Source organism: Salvia splendens, chromosome 15 (assembly GCF_004379255.2).
Source record: "Salvia splendens isolate huo1 chromosome 15, SspV2, whole genome shotgun sequence".
Classification (NCBI taxonomy): Eukaryota; Viridiplantae; Streptophyta; class Magnoliopsida; order Lamiales; family Lamiaceae; genus Salvia; species Salvia splendens.
The window spans coordinates 21,033,377-21,056,610 of NC_056046.1; the positions used below are offsets into that span (position 1 = coordinate 21,033,377).

The 23,234-nt window shown below is 40.2% G+C and overlaps 2 protein-coding genes across 3 annotated transcripts; one reads left to right on the forward strand and one right to left on the reverse strand.

The window, feature by feature from the left end:
• The first annotated feature begins 928 nt into the window (after nt 1-928).
• On the forward strand, nt 929-1,249 carry LOC121766852. The gene has a single exon (XM_042163088.1). It carries the CDS (start codon nt 929-931, stop codon nt 1,247-1,249), a length of 321 nt encoding a protein of 106 aa, XP_042019022.1.
• Nucleotides 1,250-16,685: 15,436 nt separating this feature from the next.
• LOC121767249 (transcription factor bHLH96-like) lies at nt 16,686-18,529 on the reverse strand. 2 transcript variants are annotated; one of them, XM_042163477.1, is made up of 3 exons: nt 18,004-18,529; nt 17,102-17,449; nt 16,686-16,978 (listed from the first exon to the last, which is right to left on the reverse strand). In XM_042163477.1, the coding sequence occupies exons 1-3, from the start codon at nt 18,325-18,327 to the stop codon at nt 16,937-16,939; spliced, it is 714 nt and encodes a 237-aa protein (XP_042019411.1). In that variant the 5' UTR covers nt 18,328-18,529; the 3' UTR covers nt 16,686-16,936. The 2 variants fall into 2 exon arrangements, with proteins under 2 accessions (XP_042019411.1, XP_042019410.1); XM_042163476.1 differs by having other exon boundaries at nt 16,686-16,967; nt 18,004-18,525.
• Between the last annotated feature and the right edge of the window lie 4,705 nt (nt 18,530-23,234).

Here is a 23,234-nt window from a genome sequence, read left to right on the forward strand (position 1 = left end):
ACTGGGTTCAAAAGTGATTGTCTACACAAACCACGCTGCTATCAAATACCTTCTAGCGAAGAAAGAGTCGAAGCCGCGCTTGATCAGATGGGTACTCCTTCTGCAAGAGTTTGACTGGGAGGCAATCGACAAGAATGGTTCGGAGAATAGAGTGGCTGATCACTTGAGCCGAATCATGCAAGAGGACAATGGGGAAGCCATCTCCGATGCATTCCCTGAAGAGCATTTGTACCTGATCGAAGCTGAGAGGATAAATCAAGCCGACCAAGGAAAGGAGATCCACAGGCAGAAGGAACCATGGTTTGCTGACATGGCTAACTATTTGGTGACGGGCAAGCTGCCCACAAATGCTGAGATCACAAGAGCGCAAAGGCAGAAACTCAAGAGCGATTCCCGCTACTTCTATTGGGATGATCCTTATTTGTGGAAGATGGGAGCTGATCAAATCATCCGTCGCTGTATACCCGAGTGGGAACAAGAGGACGTATTGGTCCACTGCCACACACTAGCTTGTGGCGGTCATTTCGGTCCGAAAAAAACAGCGAGGAAGGTGCTCGATAGTGGGTTTTATTGGCCCTCCATTCATAAAGACGCTTATGAGTTCTGCAGGAGATGCCCCCAATGCCAATTGACTGGAGGGATTTCGGCGAGAGATGAGATGCCGCAAGTCCCCGTGATAGTATGCAAAATCTTCGACGTATGGGGGATGGATTTCATGGGACCCTTCCCATCATCTAAAGGGAACTTATATATTTTGGTGGCAGTGGACTACATGTCCAAGTGGATTGAAGCCAAGGCAACCAAGACGTGTGAGTCCAAGGAGGTGGCCAAGTTCTAAAGGTCAAATATCTTTACCCGCTACGGGGTACCACGGGCCATCATCTCTGATCAAGGCACTCATTTCGTCAATCGGACCATTGAAGCTCTGATGAGAAAATACGGCGTCCACCACCGACTGTCCACACCCTACCACCCCCAGACGAATGGCCAAGCCGAAGTGTCCAACCAGGAGATCAAGGCGATCTTAGAAAAGATGGTGAATCCAACGAGGAAGGACTGGAGCCGCCGACTAGAGGACAGGCTCTGGGCATACAGGACCGCCTTCAAAACGCCGATCGGAATGTCCCTTTACCATCTGTTATTTGGGAAGATGTGCCATTTACAGGTAGGAATTGAGCATCAAGCCTTCTGGGTTGTCAGGGAGATGAATTTGAATGCTGAGGCCTGCACTGAAGAGAGGAAGTTATAGCTGTAGGAGCTTGAAGAGCTTCGCCTCGACGCGTATGACTCTGCCATGTGGTACAAAGAAAGAACGAAGATGTGGCATGACAAGAACCTCCGAAAGAAGGAGCTCAAGGTGGGACAGAAGGAGCTGCTATTCCAGTCAAGACTAAAACTGATGCCAGGGAAGCTGAGGTCAAGGTGGGCAGGCCCCTGTACCATTGTGGCCATACGTGCAAATGAAGCAATCGAACTCCAAAGAAGAGACCCTGACTCGTCTTCCTTCTTGGTGAATGGCCATCGGGTGAAGCCTTATAGAGATGGGAACGAGGTGTACGTGGTGGAAGAGATTCCACTACTCAAACCCGAATCTCTCCAGTGATCGCAGGTAAAAAGAGTAACTGGATACCTTTGGGTAGTCTGCTTGATTGAGCTAAAAGAGGATTTTGAAATTTATAAACTAATCAAGTGACATCCCAAGGGCACTAAGTCGACTCCTTAGTAACTTAGTGTAAATATGTCTTTCCTTATTCAAGTTAAACAAACAAAAAAATATAAAATATAAAGAAAGTTAAACTGATCGAGTGGTTATTATTTGAGTATTCATCTAGGTTGACTTGTCCACTTGATCAGTTGGGTACTGGGTGTATTTTTTTGTCTAAATGCAGTGGCATGATCAAGGCAGGGAACTGAAGAGTCGCGCTTAACTGCCAACGTGTCGAGGAGAGATAAAGTATCGAGGGGAAGCCACATTTTGCATAAGGATAGCTGAAAAAACGCGCCTAATATATGAAGCGTCGTGGGAAAGCCAAACGGCTCTATTTCAAATAAAAGGAAGTTTATTCTGAAACGTCCTTCACTTTTTCCTCTCGCGCTAACCGTACCCAAGTTTCTCTCACAATTTTTCTCAAATCGCAGGAACCCTAGCCCCAAATTGCCGCCGATTTCAACGAACAAGCCGCACAATACCATCTAAATGACGAAGAACGGAGCCAGTGACCACGCAACATCCTCAAGGAAAGGCGATGCCGGAACCAGCGGCAGCGGACGGCGGACCTCCGTCCCAGCCTTAGCGGCGCCGCCAGTAAACCCTAGCGCCGCTACTCCACTTCCCCCCTTCCTACAATAGATCTAAGGTTATCGAAGCAACTAGAGAGGCTCCTCGACAGTTTACCCGTAGGGACGGACGTCGCGATGGCTTTCGCCCATCTCAGAGCAAACCTAGTATTTTCCATTTCTAGAAATCCTACCGTCCCTACTCCCGAAGCCCAAATCCTAGCATCTCCTCCCAAAACACAAAGTCCGCCTCCCTCCCCTAAATCCCACAAGCCCACATCTAACCCAATGGATTTAGTGGACAACTACAGTGAAGATACTGTACCGACAGAAGTCCTTGATGCTATGGAGAAAGGGGAGGTTGTTGAACAGCCTATGGCTCACCCAGTCGAGGTCACTGCTATCCCTACCTTAAGGCTGGAGGAGGCAGAAATCGAGCGGGCAGTCGAGGACACCGGTAGAGCTAGCCCCAGACAGGAAGAAGAAGGCGCCCATGCCTTAAATATCCTGTCACCATCGAGTGGCGGAGGCTCCAACTCATCCCATGTCCAAGAGCCACAGCCGATTGAAGTGGTGGAGATTGAGGACGACTTGGAGGTCCGTCCGCCCCTCCCCAGTGACATATTACTTAAAAGCAGGGGGACCGACTGGAACTTCCTATAGACGCTCGATGATGAGCCATACCTAGAGAGGGAGGATGAGCAACTACTTCGAAGGCCACTCCGTATGAGGCACCTGATCATTGAAGAAGAGGTTGTAGAGGACAGTTATGCTAGGAGGGAGAAGAAGAGGAAAAGAAAGGAATTTGCCCAGCCAACCACAAAGAGAACACGCCCTGTTAGCCAAGGGATAGTCATTCAGGACGCTGACCAACGACCTCCTCAAGAGGATGCTGGAATTTGATAATCCAAAGTGGCAAGAGGAGGTCAACCAGAGGGTCACCAAGTAGAAGCGGCTGAAATCAGGAAAGAAGCTCCACCAGCCTACTCTAGAGAAGATAGGGGTCGAGGAGAAGTTCACAGAATACATCACTGGAATAGGTTTCGAGTGGCTGCTGGAGATTGATGCCACTCCCGTCCCCGAAGCTTTCGCCAAGGAGTTCTTTATCTCCTTTCGGTTTACTGGAGAGGCCGACCTCGAGGCCAGGAGCATCACGTTCAGGGTATTTGACCGCAGACAACGAATGAGCCTTAATGAGTTCTCTATCCAAATGGGACTCTATACACACAACCAGGTGGTCAATGGCGAGTGGTTCGGGCAAGACATAGGCCTTCCGAACAAAAAGGCCGATTTCGATCAACAGGCAGTTTGGAAAGCCCTCAGCCACGAACGAGCTCCAGCATTCAAGGCCTCGAATTCCCGGGGAACCATATTGCGGACCTTGCCCTCCGCCTCGCTCAAGTCTACCTTGGCTGCAACCTTTTGGGCCAAGCCAACACCACAGCCATGATTACTCTGGCCGAGCTCTACTTCATGTAGTGTATGAGGGAGCAGAGCAAGGTCCACCTCGGATTCTGGTTGGCCTACTCAATCAACCAAATAGCTACCCGCCCAGCTGTCCACCTGAACGTGTGCCATCTCCTGGGAGCTTACTTGATGAGGAACTGGATTCTGGAGAATCAGGAGAGTGATAGACGCCCCCTCCATTGCCCTCCCCCTGAACCGTTTGACCTTGATTACTTTTTCAGAATACAGGTGCTGGAGAAAGGTAGACAGGGGAGGATTCACTTCTACACTCTTGGCAAGAGGGAGCAATCAAAGGGCAAACTTGAAGTAAGGCATAGGCAAGCTGATTGCCCAGCCAGCCCAAGCAAATACCAAAGGCCTCAGCTGGCGTTAGTGGCCACCCCGAGGGTAGAGCAAACAGAGGAGGCTCTGATTGGAAGCTGCGAATGGAGCAGATGATGGCGCAGCTTGTAGAGAACTCTCAAGCCCATCTGGTTCAGTTGAACCGGATTGGGACTGTGATGGAGAGGCTGCTGGAGGCAGTTCGTGACCCAGCAAGCACCTTTGCGCGACAACTAAGCGCAAGGCACCCACCACCTCCCTCTACACGTTCACCTTAGGCTAGGCATGCCACTACTCCGACCAAGCACACCTCTACCCACCCTGCTCAGCCTTCCAGGAGGAAATAGTATACCATCTTACCTAGCTCGTTTCAGTTTCAAACAATTTCTGTTCTTTTTTGTTTTTGATCTGTAATTATATGTTTTTTTTATTTTGTCCATTTCACACTTAGCCCAGTAACTGGTCTAAGTGTGAGAAGTTTATGGATTTTTTGTTCTTGACTATGTGTTTTTGGTTTATTCTTGTTTTTCCTTATTTTCGGCATGTTTTTTATTTTGGCACTATCTCCCACTTAGCCCAGTGTCTGGTTTAAATGTGAGAAGTTTCCTTGGTTTTTGGTTATACCTGTGTCGTTGCCTAACCCTTTTTCCACTTGATCACGTCGCTCGAGGGTGAGCTAATATGTAGTGGGAGGGGGAGGGTTAGTCTATTTAATTAGGACAGTATGCATGGAATTGGTTAAATGAAAGATATGAATGCTTGGGGAAGAGTTAGAAAAAGGATTCAGTATGTTTACATGTGGAAACTTGATTGCTTAACTTGATCAGTTTGAATGACGTAAGTATGATGGAAATGCTTAATTTAAAACCTTCTGTGAAGCCTCTCTAGAATGTGAGTTATAAGCCAAAGTGGAACACTTTCTACTATTTTTACAAAAAAAATATATGAGAGGCTGCTTTTTGATATTTAGATGAAAATTGCACAAGTAGTAAGGACTAAAGGCAGTAGGACTTAGCCATCTGAGCCTTTTTCTTTCGTTTCACATACCCGCCTCATCAAACAAGGCACCCCTTAGTAAACCAAATTGAGTCGTATACACTTTTACCCATCTTTTGAAACCTTAAACCCAATTTTTGCATTTTATAACACATGAGGAAAAGGGGTCGAGAGATGGATTGTTTCAAAAAGAAAATGGGGATATCGATAGAAGGGCCGAAATAATGGGTAGCCAGGTTGATCAAGAGAATTAGCCCAGTTCAAAAAAAAATGTTGGAGAAAGTTGAAAAATGGCAGGAAAAAGTTGTAACCTGACCCAGTAAGTCAATAGTTAAGAATAAGCCAGAAAGTTAAAAGCAAGGTCGTAGCATGACCAAGGGAGTTGTCAAGTGGCAAGAAGGAAACCCCGCTTGATCCAGTAAAGTTGTTCAAATCTTGGTCTCTTGACTCATGTGCTTTTCTTTTTTTTTCTTTTTCCAGTTTATATTTTCAAATTTTAACCTAGAACCCCTAGGACCTTACCTAAACACAATACAACCCTAAGCCCCGTTACAACCCAAAACAAAGACCTTAAGAAACTATCTTGTGCAGTCCGATTTTAGGTATTAAATGTGCGAATACTCGTCCTTTATACTTGAGGACAAGTATATTTTAAGTGTGAGCAGTTTGATAAGGCCTATTTCATGCATCGGTTTAAAGGGTAAAAAGTATGCTACTTGATCAGTTTCACGCGGAAAGCGAGTATTAATTGTGCAGGAATGCTACTTGACCAAGGGCAGCAAGGCCAAACAGATCAAGCTTGCGCACAAGGCAGAAAAGGCCAAAATGAGTATGGGTTGATCAAGTTGATGGTCAAGCAGTTAGCCGGGGGACCACTGCGAAACAGAAAGAGGGCACGTATATCCGATGCACTATAAAGCGATCCTCAATCGGTTATCAAGGACCACTACATTCTAGAAGGAGGACACATATCGACGGATGAGACATGCAATCCCAGCAAGGACGAATATTCGCTGCCAAAGTTGTTATCACAGCTGGAGGTTGTGGTGGAGAGCCTATAAATTGAGGGCACAGTGCCATAGTGAGGAGGTTTTTTCGGGTTTTGAGTTTTTTTTTATGGTTGAAGTTTTTTCTTTTTTCTCCGCCTGTTCCTAGTTAGAAGTCTTTCTCCAGTTCCAAAATAGCTTAGATTAGACAGTAGTAATGGTTAGCTAGAAGGAGAGCGACCGAAGGAAGCGCGACAGAGAAACCCAGATCTGTTCGGCGGTGTCTCAAGTTTCCGACCGAGGATCTCTCGGCTTTATTCGCTTTCTTATACTCTAGATCTAGTTGCCTAGTTTAATTTCGTGTTTGTTGCGTAGTTAAAGAATTGTCCTTGTTTTGTATTCCGCATCTTTACAGTTCGGTTTTGAGTTCTGAGTTAAAAATCAAAGTTATTTTGTTTTGGAATTTTCGTCTACTGTTCTAGTCTCATCTTTATCTTTAAAAATCCCAGATCCAGTGTTGAACTTTCATTATGTTGAATGGCAAAGTGTTTCGTAGATTCGTAGCATGTTTAGGTAGTTAAATCTTTTATTACAGTTTGTCGTTTACTTGATCGATTCGCTAATTTCCAGCATGATGAGTCACTTAATCCAGTAGTTAGTTTACATTCCGCCTTGTTTAATCCAGTAGATTAAAACTCTCAACTTAAAGCATGACCGCAGCCAAACCCTGTTCACTAAACACACACTCAACGCACCAGTTTCTCTATGGGATCGACCCTGTACTTGCTGCTTTACCGTTAAAAGTAGGTTGCATGTAAGGGAGTTATAAATATTTTTGTGAGAGAGAGAAGCGCCTTGATCAAGTCGCAACGACATTTGCAAACTGATCCACTCGGTCGGTTATTTTTCCATATAACTTGATCCGTGCAATTCATCTCCCAATCACCACTAGTTATTAACAATCATTACCCAACACCTTCGCCTCCTCGTACACGCTCAACCTGCACGTTAGAAAAGAAACATGCAGGGCTGAGTACTTAATATACTCTGTGACATAGTGCCAAAATATATGTTTCATTTAAATTTGTCAGCCACAGTTGAGTGAACACATGGTTTTATTTAAAAGGCCCGAGTCACTAAAATTTCCTTTCATTTCATAAAATTGATTGTGCAATCACATAAACATAGATATCATATCTGAAACGTATGTGAACCGGGAATGTGGCCACATTCCACGACAGTCACTGGACCGGCCAACTTGAAAGTTAGCTCACGATCTCCATATGTGTACACTAGTATGAGTATGGTTTGCGGCCCTTTTGGAACCCGAATTCGATTTAACATGATTGGCGTAGCCAAGCAGATAGGTAATCGTAAAAGCAAAACATGGCATGACAAACATGTTTAAAAATGATTCAAATATTCATACTAAAATCATGTTTTGAAAAGAGTGCCCACCTCAAAAGATATTTCCTTAGCCAAAGGTTTTCCTTGATTTGGTCTTAAACGACGTGCGAAGACGTCCCTTTAATAACATAAAAATTAATACTTAATTAGGCTTAAGAAGTAAAATATTTTGACATGAATGCATCCTAAATGCATGATCATTTTATTCATTTTTCCTTAATTCATAAGAAGTCCTTGAGCATTTGTTAAATCATGCGAGTTAATTTTATGTGTAAGTCTACCAATTATTCGTTTAACAAAAGAGCGTTACTTCCTATGTAAATTATTTTGGAATTAACTTGGGTGCATTTTCATTAAATATTTGAGCACTAATTTAGAGTCCGGAAATTAATTTATCATGGCGGGTTTAGTTAGTGGGTTATCAATGATTTGATCGAACAACGTAGGAGGGCCCACGATTTAATTAAATTTCATAACACATTCCTTTATTTTTATTGGCAGCCCAAACTCCTTATGTAAAATTCTAAAAAAATAGCAGTCCATTTCTCTCATTAAATTTCTTAGCCCGGCATGCTAAATGAGAGCCCAAAATAGAAATTAATTTGGGCTAGCATTCTACATACTCCCAATCCGCCGCCTCCCTCCTTTCTCAATTCATTCTCCCAAATCACTCTCAAGCAAAAAAATCCCTAAAAATAGGAACCCTAAATTGGAGATTCCCTAATTCGAGAGCCCGTCGTTCCTTCTTCTCCGGCGAGACCGCCGTTTGGTTGGGACCCGCCGGCTCTCTTATCCATTTAACTTCAATCACCGCAACCCTAGATCATGAGGATCGAGAGGCAGCACCTCCCATCTCCGCTTCGGTCCGCCGTTGGTTCCACCGTCACGCTATGGTCGTCTTCGCTTGACCAGCACAGGCGACGATTTCCGCCGTTGTCGCCCCTCGCCCTTCACTGTGTCTTAGCGCCGTCGATGGTAGCTTTTGCAACAGCCCCTTCGGCCTCAAGCTAAGCCCTCATTCCCGTTCTTCTTTGGTCCCTTAAATTTGGGCAGTAGCTACGTTTGGATGATATTTGGTGGTTTGAGTTCGATTTGGAGCGATTCTACTATAAGCCTAAATTCCAATTATCATTTAACATGCTATCTACAAGGTTTAGGCAGTAGCTTGTGAAAAACATTGTCACGACCGCCCTTACTAAGGATAGTAAAGACGGGGAACTCGTGACTATGGGGAAACGATAAAGAACAACATTTAATATAAAAACTCAATTAACTTCAAGAGAAAGTGTTTTAGTCTACAAAATGGTTAAGCAGCGGATAAATGTCTCAAAATACTTAGTGGCATAAAACTGTATAGCGTAATGCGGAAGACTGAAAAAAAAATAGTTTCAAATAAGGCAACGGAAAACAAGTATCAAAGGAGAGTCTTAGGATGACGCCCATGCATGAAGACACGACGCATCCGGGAATTCCTAAAGCAGGACTCAACATCCGCCGCAACATCCCGCTCAACCTGCACATAGAGAAAACATATGCAGGGCTGAGGACATGATATACTCAGTGGGCTCATGCCGAAAACATTTTATAACAGTTATGTCATCCATACCACAGTTAACTTGAGTTGTACATTTAAATAAGAAATATCATCGAGTATCACAAAAATAGTTTCATAGTCTGGCCAGACAGTCAATCTCTCCACTTTCTCAATAACCCATCAATCACATCATCTTTCCACAGTGCGACGAAAGTGTGGCCACACTATTCGCCCACGAGACCGGCCGACTAGCAAGGACGGCTCCCGATCCCACCAGTGTACACAGCCTGATAAGGTTTGCGGCCCTTCTCAGACCCGAATTCGTTTCACACATAGCCCTATAGCCTAACGGAGCAAGCTCAAACGAACTAGGCATCAGGCAACAATCTCAACATTAAAACAATCATGGCATGACATAACACTTTAAACCCCCCCCCCCCCCCCTTATAACTCCAATATCACAATTTTGAAACGTAAAAGGAGTTTAGTAAAAGAAAGCCCACCTCGCTTGCTTATATATAATTCACAACTTTATTTCAACCATTGCTCTTTGTACCCACGTATGCACCACAATCCTTGTCAACACCATAACACAATCAGTCTTTCCATCAATACATTTGTCATGCATGCCCTATCGTTCCTTCCATCGTTTTCTTATATTGCCCATCCCAAAGTTCATCAATTTAGACGAAACGTACACTCAAGCATACCTCAACGTGCAACACATAACCACATCATAGGATACGTTCCTTATTCACATATGTATCATGTAAATCACTCAAACTTGTCAACAAAGTTCATTTCCAACAAAATCAGAATCTGGCAGAACAGCGCAGTCTTTTTGTAAAAATCATTAAAAATCCATCCGACCTCATATGACCCTAAATTTGGTCACCACATAGTAGACACATCAAGGTTTATCCAGTTAAAATTTCACACTAAAATCACATCTTTAGGTCGGTCAAATCAAAAATGAAATTCACTGGACGAGAACACAAATTATGGCAGAACTTCACTCATTTAAAAGTTTGTGCCACATAAGATCATTTGGTCGGTCAAACACTCGTCGGAACCTACTGTCCGAACACCATAGTTTTCATGCTCAACATTTACAAACTAGGGTTTGTCTATCATTCATCCACACATACCTATTCATACTTTCAACACATATTCATGCTTGAAAAATGACCTCACAACCATGACCTCATATTTACACATAGCATTCACCAATGAATCATCCACAAACTCACACACACACATACATACACGCACATACACATACTTTCTCATGCAAACATCCTTCCGAACCGATTAATTTTTAGGTCTACGATTCTACACTCACTATATGGATGAGGGGATCAAGACACATGGATTCAATGGTAAGAATGAGAAAGATGATTCAAGTATATCTTTCTCTTGCAAAAACAATCGGTAGGAATGACGAATGATGTGATTCTTTGATGAATCTTGAGTTTCCAACTCCAAAATGATGCATGAACAAGGAATTGGTGAAGGATTTGTGGAGAGGGTGAAGAGAGGGAGGGAGGCGTGTGGGAGAGAGGGAGAGGGAGGAAAAACGTGTGAATGGGGGCTATGGTTAGGGTTCCTCCCTTTTTATATTTTAGGATTAATTCCACACTTAAATAAATTAATTATAATTGTAGAGGAATAAAATAGAGGTCAATGAATAAATCCCACAATTTAAAAGAAAATAGGCGTGTAGAAAAGGGGGAGGGGTTCTCAAAATTTGCCATTTAATTAGCAATGAAATTGATTTGGTATTTACTTGGAGAGAAATATATTCACAAATTAGGTAAAAAGATATTGGGTATTTCATAAATAAGGTAACGAGATAATTTAAAAATCTCCAAGTATGGAACAAGGGGGGCGTGTACTTTAGAGAGTAGCAAGAAAATTATTTAAATCCTCCAATAAAATAGGAATAGGATTTAAATTTGGTAATTTTTTATAGAAAAAAACTCTCACAAAATAGGTAACAAATAAATTAATTCCCCAAGGAAATTTATAGGTATATGGGGCGAAAATTATAGGCCTTAAAGAAGGAAAGAGTCAAATCCTAATTAAAATAGGATATGGAGGGATTTGACAAAATATGGTTAGATTTAATTGAATTTTAAATTCAAGAATGAAATTAAACAAGGTACCAATTAAATCTACAAAAATAATTCATCCTCCTAATTAATAGGGGATTTTCGAAAATCTCCAAGGAATAGGCTAAGGGTCGAAAATTATGTAGAATAAATTAGGGATAATTTGGTTTAGATTTAATTTGGATAAATATCTCAAAACAATTAATTAAATCCAAAAAAGAAAATATTAATTCCAATAATTTGAAGGGGCTGAAAATTCCAAATAAAATGGCTAGAACAAAATGCATGATCCCATTTAATTAATTTTCCACATTGGAAAATATAGTACATTATTCCACATGACTCACAACAATTAAAACTCACATCTTAACTCAAACACATAGAAATTAAATTCCATGAATGAAATTCCAAATCGACAACCACATTATAGAAAACAAAAGTCGAAATTTTCGGGGTGCTACAAAATTATAAATTCTATGATTTGTTGACAGTGGTAAAGTTTCATATGGCGGCTACTGATTTTACTTGGGATTTAGTATGTCATTTGAGATTTCTAAGTTGAGGTGTCCCTACATGAATGAAAGGGAGTCATAAGGGAAGTGGTGTGTTACCTTTTGAAGGTGGCAGAAGCTTGAATTTCAGCTTCTAAAAATTCTTAAGGTTCATTTGTTTCCCCTAAATTTTTTGAGTTGCAGTGAAACAAAAAGGGGTGAGTATGAGTGGAGTATGAAATACTTGCGAGAGGGGAAAGAAGAGAGAATTGTTACCTATGGGAAGTAGGGTTGCCTGAAGGAACTTTGCAGCAACTCCACTCTAATTTCTGTCTCGTTCTCAAGCTTTCTTTGGGGCTGAAAATTCAAGTGGGTGGAAGGGAAGATTGAGGGTGATAAGGAGGGGTTCTTATAGGCACATTGGTGTACTTGGTACCATTAAGAGGGGCTGATCCTCTTTTGTTTTCATGCCTAAGCATATCTCCGTTTTCATGATTTTGCAGCACTTTATACTTAATGCAGTTTGATGTTTTGCTTAAGTTAAAGGACTCCTCATTATTTCATTTTTGGTTGATTGTGTGACTGTGAAAGATGGTGTGCAGGGGCTGTTGTGTGGGTGTGGAGATGACAGGTTTGACTTGCCCTTTTTGGCAAGTCCTTAGTCCTCCATCCTTAAAGAGGCATTGTCTCCCTTCCTCAAAATTTCCTCTACTTGGCATATTTTGGTTGTTAGTACATTGAGATTTAAATTGCTTTGTTTGTATTTTTTTTGCAGGTGGGGTTGGAACCTTGGGCTGCCATGTTGCTTCCGAGACCTGGGCCTGCTGCCTTCGGTCCGAGGGCTGATGGAAACAGCCGTGGAGTCTCGAGGGTTGGGCTGGTGAAAACGATGCCCAGTATGCATGCTTTTGTAATAGTATTCATGTTTCATTATTCTCCATATGGAGTTTGTGATGTATACATATATTCAAACAACTTGTTCGGAAGAGGCGTCTTCGTATTCTTTCACCATATGCGTTATAATTCATAACCGTTCATTTGATTGTTTTTGTTCGTTCGTTTATTACTTTAACTTTTATTTTGCGAACTGACAGCATTAAGTAACAACAAAAGGGCAAAGAGTTCCATTTAAAACAACGAAACAAGGGAGCCATAATTTCTAGTTCGACATTAACATAGCGAAAAAGGTCTAAAAGAAAGGGCGGGTATTACAGTTTCTTTCTTGTTTTGTTTGAGGACAAACAAATATTCAAGTTTGGGGTATGATACGCTCGGATTTTGCACTATTTTAAGGTCATTTTGTGGTCCGTTTTGAGAGTCAAAGTTGCATTACATGTCCATTATTTGCATATTTTATCTATTTTGGTATTTTGACGTGTTTTGTGAGGAATGTGCAAAATAAAGCTAAAAAAAGTCATAAAAACGTCAAAGTTCAAAAGCTGGAGTAGAAGGCAACCTAGCGGACCGCTCAAAATCAGAAAGTTGGAGAAAAAGGCATCCAGGACGTTCTGACTCTCTCCAGCGGCCCGCTGGTCCTGTTCGCCTGCAGCAGTCTGATGCACATTTTATTAACACTAAAAATACCTGCAAATATACAGGGTAGATCTAATATAGCTAAAGGTCACTACCAGGATATCGAACACGGGGAATATAATTGCAACTGGCTATCATGTACTAAGCGTCATATACTATCTAGAGAAACAAGAGATTTGGTTTAACAAAGCAAAAATAAATAAAATAAAGCAAATAAATTAGGAAAAGAGTGGAATTCCAAGAAGAGTGGTTTCACAATCATGATTATACAAATTCCAACTACAACACCCTAGCACAGTTCATACTTTTATAGAACGAGTCACCTAAGTTTTGCCCATGCGGCACAAGCGTAGATTACTAACACTAGGGTTGTCAATCCTAGATCTGTAACTCCCAAAAGCTCCTAAGACCCTTGAAAAGTCCTCACTCTCAATTAATAGTGTAGCAAGTTATAAAACGTGAAGCATTATCCAACAACTTAGGGAAGAAATGAAGTAAGAACAAAACGGATATTAAATAGCAAAACAGAATTGTATAAATTAATAAAAGTTTCTAACACATCCAAAGAAGTCTTGTAGTTTAGCTACTTATAGACAAATAGCAAAAACTACAAATTAAAGTACAAAACATAAAGAAAAAACAAACAACCCAATGATGAATTGTTGTGCAATCTTTAGTCTTCTCTTGCCTTGCTCCAATCTCCAAGAATGGTGATGGAATGATGGATGGAGGAATTAGGGTTGGAGAATGGGGGGTAAGCCATGAAGCTCCCCTTTTAGGGGCTATGAATTTTGTGTATAATATGAATTAGGTTATGGGGTATATATATCTCATTTCAGCGACCGCTGGCTTGGGTCCAGCGGGCCGCTGGGTTGCGCTTCTTCTCCAACTTTCTGATTTTGACCTTTGAATGCCTATTTTCAGCTCTAGTTTGCACATTTCTCACAAAACACGTCAAAATACCAAAATAGATCAAATATGCAAATAATGGACATGTAATGCAACTTGACACTCAAAATGGACCAAATATTGTCCTCAAACAGCGCAAAATCCGAGCGTATCAGCTATGTGGGTGTATTCTTGGAAGATAAGCTTGGCCGAAGCCATAACGTTGGTTTCGCTCGATCCGCTACCGCTTCACCTCATTTCATTGACACAGATGTCGCTGAACTTTTGGATATCTTCGCTTGCTCGTCGGAAATGATTGCGAAGCATCTTTGGATTGAGGACAACAGTTCCATTCGGCTAGGCCGCATTGTATCTTTTAGTGACCCGCTCCCAAAACCTCTTCGCGTTTTGATTGGTTCCCACAGTCGGATCTTCCGAATTGGCAACCTACACTTCGAACAATTTATCCATCTCGCGGCAGTTGCGGACATTGAACTCTGGAACATTTTCTGCTTGAGTGTTGTCCGCTTTAGCATTATTCTCTTGAAGTTGGGACAAAGACAGAGCCGGGATGTAATTCAGCCTTGGGTCGACCATCCACCCTAATGGCGCGTCCGTATGCTGCATGTCCTCCGATTAATGTCGATAGACAACATGCCGATTAATGTCACTTTTCCGCACATGTTGGGCGTCGCCGATCCTTGAGTACCCGGTGTCGGGTAATCTGGCGTCGGCGTGCTCTAGCTCGGGTTGGATGGTGGTTGATTGTCAAACATATCTACACAATTGTTGATGAAAAATGTGGAGAGAAAATTATAGAGAGAATGAAAGTGTTGAGAGTTTGTGTGATTTTTTTATGAATGAGCTATTTATAGATGATTTGGGGATGAATTAGAGGATTAAATAATATAAAAAAAGGGATGAAAATGGTAATATTTGGGGAAGTGGAAAAAAATCAGAATTCAAACGGTCAGAACCGACACCCACTTGCGGGGGGCGAGTGGGCGTCACGCCCCGCTCCATGTCGTGCCATGTGACCTAGGAACGTGGGACCACCAGATCGGGCCGTGGCCTCCAATGGTGACCCGTCGGGGACCCTCCCGCCAGGACGGGCCAGCCCTCCCGATCGGGCACTGTTGGGGATGCTCTAATGTGTAAAATAAAAAAAAAATTGGACAAAGGTAGAAAACCAACTTTATGCTATAAAAGGAGCAATTCAATGAGTAATCATAAAGACAAGGAGAAAGACAGAGAACTTATACAATGTAGAGAAGAGAAGAGAAGAGAAGAGAAGAAAATTATAAGTGCCATGGGCCTTATACCTAATTAAATAATATATTTGGGCCATAATTTAAAAGTTAACATGGGCAGAAAATTTACAGTTAATTAATTGGTTTAATAAACTGACGATTTGATTTTCCATCTCTAACTATTTTTTTAGGGATAATTATTAGTAATATTAATTCATTATTGTGTCTAGATTTTAGAAATAAAATAATTTGAACATAAGAGGTTAATATAAGTAGGGTTTCCCGAAAAATTTCGGTTATTTAGATTTTGGATTTAGTTGAATAAATTAGCATTTTATCCTAGTTTTTATATAGAAAATAATCTGGTTAACATAGGATTTACTCCTCGGCGATAGGACAATAGAATTGTAAGAGCATATTATAAATTATAACAGATGTATAAGAGATGAAAAGTAACATATTACATAATTTGTTTTAAATAAAACATAGTACTATATTATAGTACAATAATGGCAAAATCATTATTTTGCTCATGACGATGAGCCCTAATCATTATAAAATGTGGGATACATGTTCCCAGCCGGATGGAGTATTACATATTTGCACTTTAAATTTGGTACAATCGCAACACGAGAATGATAATCACAGTAATATCTATATAATTTTTTTGCTGAAAACATTTAAAATCATAAAAATAAATATTAGTGGCAGAGTGATAATTCCAAAATATTCAAAAGCGCCAAGTTCGAAAATTTCCAGAAAAAGCCAAACAAGCTTGTCAAAACTCCGGCTAAATCGTATATTAAATTAATTAAATCCCAATAATCAGTAATAGTTGGGACTTTTATTGTCAACTGCCTTGATTCCAACAAGCACATATCGAAATTAAATATTTGAATCATTTAATAGAATAAGCCAACATTAGTAGTAATTACATATAGTTTGTGGATCCATATTAAATTAATCAAACTTGTTCCCGGACAGGTTATAATCATCATATAAAAAACTAAGATATTGACGCCTAATATATTTGAACTTTTAAAAAGTTGGGTTTTTCCCACGAACTTTGAAATTGACAAATAATATTGCAAACTTTATCCCGAGTTTGTTATTTCCCACGAAAGAAAAAAATTCGGGCAAATAATATCATGATACGGATTTTTTTTCGTAATTTCTCGACAACAACTTTGAGAGCTTCAAGTTTTTCAATCTTTGAGGATAGTTTTTCTTGAAGCACACCTCCAAAATTATTCTTCAATCTATTAATATAGCCGGAATTTTTTTATTGGTGAGAAATAACAAACTCAGGTAAAGTTCGTGATATTATTTGTCAATTTCAAAGTTCGTGGAAAAAACCCAACTTTTTGAAAGTTTCAATATAAAAAAAACAAAGGTTATAACTATAATATACTATAGTACAAAAATATTCCCACACAAAGTAATATATACTTATATTTATTTAAAAGGTTAGTTCTACCTAAATTTCTAAACTTTTATGCGAAAAAAGAGGCAGTGATTTGACCATACCTAATTGAATTAATTGGCCACTAGTTAAAATTCTTGGACTAGACTAATAACATGTCATGGCAGTTTGTGTGGTGGGCTAGCTGTCTTAGTTACAAATTGCCTTCTTGAATCATTCCCAAAATATCTTGCACAGTTGTGGCCATCTCATTTATTGTAGTAAGCTGACATTCAACCTCCACCTGAATTTAAACTACGCATAATTAGATAAGATCAATTACAAAATTCAAACTATTAAGACATATAATCTTCTAATAGTTACTATACGTAATTATGTTTCTATAAATAATATAACAAGGAGAATATTGTGGCGCACCTTAACACTGAAAGAGTAGAGCACGGTTTGATCAACGGTGGTGATGTTAAGATGGAGAATTGTGAGGCCTACTGACTGAAATGTGGAGACTAATTTAAGTAGTTGTTTAGGGTGTCTCTTTGTGGATACCTTGATGTTTGCATGGCAATCCACCATCGTCACCTCGATGTCCGCGATGCCCGCCACCGCGTCCACGGCGGCGCTCGGACGAGTTGAGTATTGTGGGAAGGTGAAAAAGTTGGAGAATAGGTTTTGATTGGCCGGATTATTTGCTTGTAGGTTTTGTTGGAGTTGTTCGAGTTCCTTGACAAAATTTATTGCGGCTCCAACTATTGATGCTTGATCACCCTATACTTACATGCATTTTGAAATAATAACGGATTTGATATACACGCATTTCGAAATAAAATCGAATTTCATTACGTAGTACTCTCTTCGTCCCACCTTAAGTGGAGCATTTCATTTTTCGCACATGGTTTTATATACTGTTGTTTTGTGAGTTAATAGACAGAGGATGAAGTAAGAGTGAGAAAAAGTAGAGAGGGTGATGTTTCCATTTTAAGGAATGTGTCATTTAGGATAGGACATCCAAATAAGAAAAATTTGTCACTTAGGGTGAGACTGAGGGAGTACAAATGAGTTTATAACCTTCTCCCCTTATAATTAAGGTCTTTTAAGAAATGTAATAGAAAGAGGGTTGAAAAAGTTAGTGAAATGTGGGCCCTACTTTATATATATACTTATTCATTAATTTTATAATAAAATGTGAGATAAATGAGTTAGTGGAATGTGGTGTCTATTACTAAAACTAATAAAAAGTAAGTGTAACAAGTATCGGCAAACTGACTGAAAAGGAAACTAGAGGCAAGTAATGGCGAAGAACAAGGGTGGAGGTAGCGTACCCTTTGCGTATAGGAAGGGGGCATTATAGAGCGGAGGATGGCGAGGTAGTCGTTCATCTGTTTTCGGCGGTTTCTCTCCACCACAATGTGGGTCATCCTCTGGTTCTCCATGTCCTCCTTGTTCTTTGTGGACTTCACGCGCCGCCTCTTCCCCGGCGAAGAAATGGAAGCAGGAGAATCCCAAACTCTATTGGAGCCATAAATATGAAGATTTTGAGGGTTTGATTTCTCTTCTTCAAAGGCGTGATGTGTGATATTGTAGCTGTAGTCTGTGTAGGCATAATGAAATGGATCTTGCTGAACAATAACACCATCTAGTGCCATCGCATGTGACCTAGCTAGAGTTGCATTTGAGATATAGAAGGATCTTATGCGCTTTTAATGACTACATAAAAAATGCCGGTGGCAACCCATAAGCGCGTGGACCTATCGATGATTTTTTATATATATAAATGAATAGAAAAATTAAAGGTCCATCAGGATGGACTTAAACTGCAACCTTTGGTCTCACGCATCAACAACACTATTACTATGCTAACACACATGCACACAACTAACTCGTTGATTGCTTATTATTTTTATGGCTTTTGAAGTAAGGCATTGAGCAACTTCAAGTGTTAGATTTTTATGAATTAAATTTGTGATTAATTTATTTTGGAGGGGAAACATTCGGTCTCGAGACAGGACAAGGGCGGTCTAGGCCCCCACCAAACTATTTTTTGCGTTTAAATTTTATTATTAAATCATTAAATTAGTTTGACATAGTAATGTAAAAGAGCAGACGTTATCGGTTCAAAGTCATTAGAAAAATTGTCTTCTTGAATCAATATATGAGAAAACGTACTTTAAAATAAATCGCATATAATCATAATTGATCCATTTATTTCTAGGTCTTATTCTTCGGTTGGAATACTAAAATTCTAGCTTGTTATGCTTAAAAAACAATATATTGCATTTTATTTTTGTTAATAAATGGAAGATGCAAAAACAACATATTATTAGCTAGAGTCGAAGTCGGTCAGTAAAAATGTGGATGTGTCACATGTGTGTGAAAGAATCATGTGACATAACAAAGAGACAAAGACACCCAAATCGGCAAAACCTTTTGTTTGTACTACTACTTGATAAAGACCAATTGCATTTTCTAAAAACTTTGTCGATTATGATTTTTTTTATCAACTGTGACAAATAATATCAATAACATACGTTAATGCAATATTAATCTGTTGATATTATGTTGATATTTGTGATTGAGTGGTAATTGAATTGAAGACCAGTTTTCTATGATAAAATGAAATCTCACATTTGTTTGAAAGGAACTAATTAATATAAGCACCATTAATTAATTAATTTTTGTAATTAATTTGTTGAATATTTCAAATCTTTTAATGGCTCGGTATAAACTTTTAAGCGATTATAGAAATTGACGCACAATACATGTAACTTTTTATTCATACTAATTTAAGAGGTGCATGATTAATTCTCTTTGTTCTTTTTTTCATTTCTTATATTTATACTCTCTCTTTTAAGTTCCTTCATTATAATACTAGTAATAAACATAAAACTAACTATAATTGAAATTCAATTATAAATCTTTTACTAGTCGCTGCTAATTATTATGAAAAGCACTCTGATGGTGACTAATATAAATAAAAAACTGAAAGTGGCGATTTTTAGAGGTCTATTTGGTGATTTAGGTCCAACATTTAGAGTGTCCACAATGGTGGCCCTTGAGGCCATCAAATGTGGCCCGACCACCATTCTTGGCTCTTATGTGGCCCTCCGCAATGGTAAAAGTCAAAATTATAACAAAAATAACAAGGGCCACCAAATGTGGCCCTCTAAAAATAAAATGTAATTTATTTTCTTTTTTTAATAATATTATTTTTTTAATTTAACTATATTAAATTTTAGTAGACTAATAATTTGGGAAACAAACATAATTTAATAAAGTTACGAATTATAGATAAATTTTCTTCGTACTTTTGATAGGGGAAAATTCTATAACGAAAATTTTTAAAAAACACAACATAAAAAGATAAAAAACGCCACCGCTACCTACTCGGTGTTTGGGGCGATTGCGGACTCCACGTCTGATTGGAGAAGTTGCCGTATCCCGAGTCTCCATACCCCGGGGAATTACCATCTCCACCTTGCATTTTTGTAGTGTTTGGAAGTGTAAAATGAAGGGATTGGAAGTGTAGAAAGAAATGAAAAAATGGAAATGGGAGTGTATATTTATAAAAAAAATTTGAAATTAAAAAAAAAATTATAATCGGCGGCCCAGCCGCGAAACGCGGCTCGATGCAATGGAGGGCCGCGGCTCACACGGCTCAGCCGCGTGAAGGCCGCAGCCGCGGCCCGCCCTCGGCTCTCGGCTCTCAGCAATGGGGGGCCGCGCACCGACCCGCGGGCTGCGGCTCCCCCATTGTGGGCACTCTTAGGGCATCCGCAGCAATAGAAGGACGGCGTCCGTCCGTTCCAGCGGCGCAGCGGAACGCTGCTCGCCGCTGGCGCGGCGCTGCTCTTAGCTAAGAGCACGTCCGTGCCGGCTAGCAGCTGACGTGGCGGCTCCTGATTGGCCAACGGCAAATCAGTTGGAATTAAAAAAAATTAAAATCGGAGTTTAATTAAAAAATCCCACTTCCTAAAAAATTATATCCGTTTTCTCCCCACTTTTAATTTATTTTTCAATTTTTTCCCCAAAAATACACATTTTCATCTATAAATACCCTTACTTCCACACAAAAAAATGCACACTACACTACACATTTGTCATCTAAATTCTCTCATTTTCATTCTTACAATTCTCAATCTTTCTTTCACTCTTAATAAAAAAATGTCCGGCTCCGGCGATCACCCCTCCGGCTCCCACGGTTGGAACCACGAATGGTTCGGTTCACAATCATTTCCTAGTCCGGAAACGGAATTTTCGGCCCCTCCTCAAACCCAAAGTTCGCAAGCTCTGGGTGACTACCGGCCTTACCCGGTCGACGACCAAGATGCCCCCGATGGGAAATACGGGTGGGCACTCGAACCACCCATACCTATAGCGGGAGGAAGTGGCGGCTCTCAAACTCCTACTCTTCCTACTCGTGGTGTCCACACCCCGTACACTCTGGGGGAGATGTAGCAATTAGTCAAAGAGTTTTTGTCTATCTCCGAAGATCCGGAGATTGGCACAAACCAATCCGGAGACCATTTTTTGATGTGCATCTGTCGCCGGTACAATGAAAACCGACCGGTTGGAACAATCGAGCGCAACGAGAGTATGGTGCGCAATGCCATATACAGAGCAAACGAAGAAATCCAAAAGTTCCAGGGGTATTACCTCCAGGAAGAGCGGTCGGTGGGGAGCGGCCGAAGCGAGGTCGACATCATCAGTGCCGCGTTGGCGACCTACCAATCCCAACACTACAAACTGTTCAAGTACCTCAATGTTTGGCAGGAGGTGCGTGGGCATCCGGCAAACGGTTGAGGTCGGTGTCCCTATCCGACGCCGGCTCCGATGAGGTGTCCACCCAGTTCGCCGGAGCTAACTTGGGTAGCCCTGACGCCGGCCCGAGTAGTTCCCAACGCCGGCCGCAAGGAAGGAAGAAGTCGACGGCCAACCACCGTTGCGCCCCGATTCCATCCGCCCCCGCTCCCTTTGTGCCACCTCAACCCCCCACCAACTCGTTGTGGGGGGTTTTGGCCCAACTCAATTTGGCTGATAGGTCAAATATGACCCCCGAGCAATTTCGATCGCATGTGGCAATGATACGGGGTCTCCAAAGAACATTAGGGGTATAGCCGGATGAATAGTCTTCCACGGGGGTATTTTAGCCTTTAATTATGTAATTTTTATTTTTTAGGTGTTTAATTATGTAATTTTTAATTTTTAGGATTTTAATTATGTAATTTTTAATTTTTAGAATTTTAATTATGTAATTTTTAATTTTTTGTAATTTTTAATATTATTCCGAGTATTTTTAATGCATTTTAATTTTGTGGAAATGTTTTTATTTAAATTGAATAATAGAATGGTGGGACCCTTGAGCTTGTCCTTGCAGAAGAGCACGAATGTGGGTGTTGTGCTCTTGCCTAAGAGCATGGAGTAAAAAAGTAATAAAAGTGGGTTCGGGCCCACATCCGTGCTCGTTGGAAAGAGCACGAATGGGGATGCTCTCTTCTAAATTGTAATATTATAATTTTTTTCCCTGTCCTTGGCTTAGCCTTTTTCTTGCTTCATCTAGATTCTAGAGTCTTGTAGATTACATTTAATCTCTCGTTGAAATCTACTAGAGAACGTTTACATCAAATTATTGATGGATTAAGTTAATTCATAACTTGCTTTGATCATGAATTGATCAATTTTAAACTTGTTTCGCCATCTTATCATTAAAATATACTCCAATGTCATACATCACTCAAGCACTGAACAGTGGACGCATTTACTCTAAATGATACTCGATGTATCGACACGAATTAGCAGATATAATTGTGGAAGCATTAGTATAAATTACAAAATATAATTATCAACAGACAAGTTTTGACATATTGGTTTATTCTATAATGAGCAAGCCTTTGATTGCGGGCCAAATATTCTCTTCTCAATTATTCCGTTTTAATTTTTTTTTTCTTTTTTCTGTTTTATATTCTCCCTCCTCCCGCATTAGGAGTCCTGTTGACTTTTCTACACTCGTTTTATAAAAATAATAATAAATAGTTAAAGTGGAGAAAATGTAAAGTAAGAGAGAAAATAATGCAGAGAACTCCTAATGGCGGACGGAGGGAGTAGTAGTCTTTAAAAGAAAGCGCGTCTCAATTGACGTCGCGGTGACATTATTTGTCATTTGGTAACATCAAATCTTGAAATCTAATAGTACTGATCATAGTTTAAAGTTTATACAATATATAGAGTTTGCATTTGATTACATCCTGTTTTTAACTAATACACAGAACACACACATTTTACATTTTTTTGACAATACAATCAATTCATATGTATGAGAACTTGAAATTTCCAGCATGTATCAACGTGCATGATGGGCCTACATATCGTGGATCATATAGTAAAAGTCCTACAGTAAATAGGAATGTGATCAAATGCAAACTCTAAATATTGTACAGACTTCAAATTACAATCTGGATCATTAGAAAACGTCAACAGATGATCAAATAATAGCAAGAAAAAATGTCAACACAATGTCAATGGTTGATGTTATGTTGAAATTGTGTTGACATCAAAA

Coding starts and splice junctions, on each gene's coding strand:
- LOC121766852 (XM_042163088.1), top strand. CDS start 929: ATGAGAAAATACGGCGTCCACCACCGACTGTCCACACCCTACCACCCC.
- LOC121767249 (XM_042163476.1), bottom strand. CDS start 18,327: ATGGCACTAGATGGTGTTATTGTTCAGCAAGATCCATTTCATTATGCC. Junction 17,450..18,003: donor CCCCTTCCTATACGCAAAGG/GTACGCTACCTC, acceptor ATGTAAGTATAG/GGTGATCAAGCATCAATAGT. Junction 16,968..17,101: donor TCTACTCTTTCAGTGTTAAG/GTGCGCCACAAT, acceptor GTTTAAATTCAG/GTGGAGGTTGAATGTCAGCT.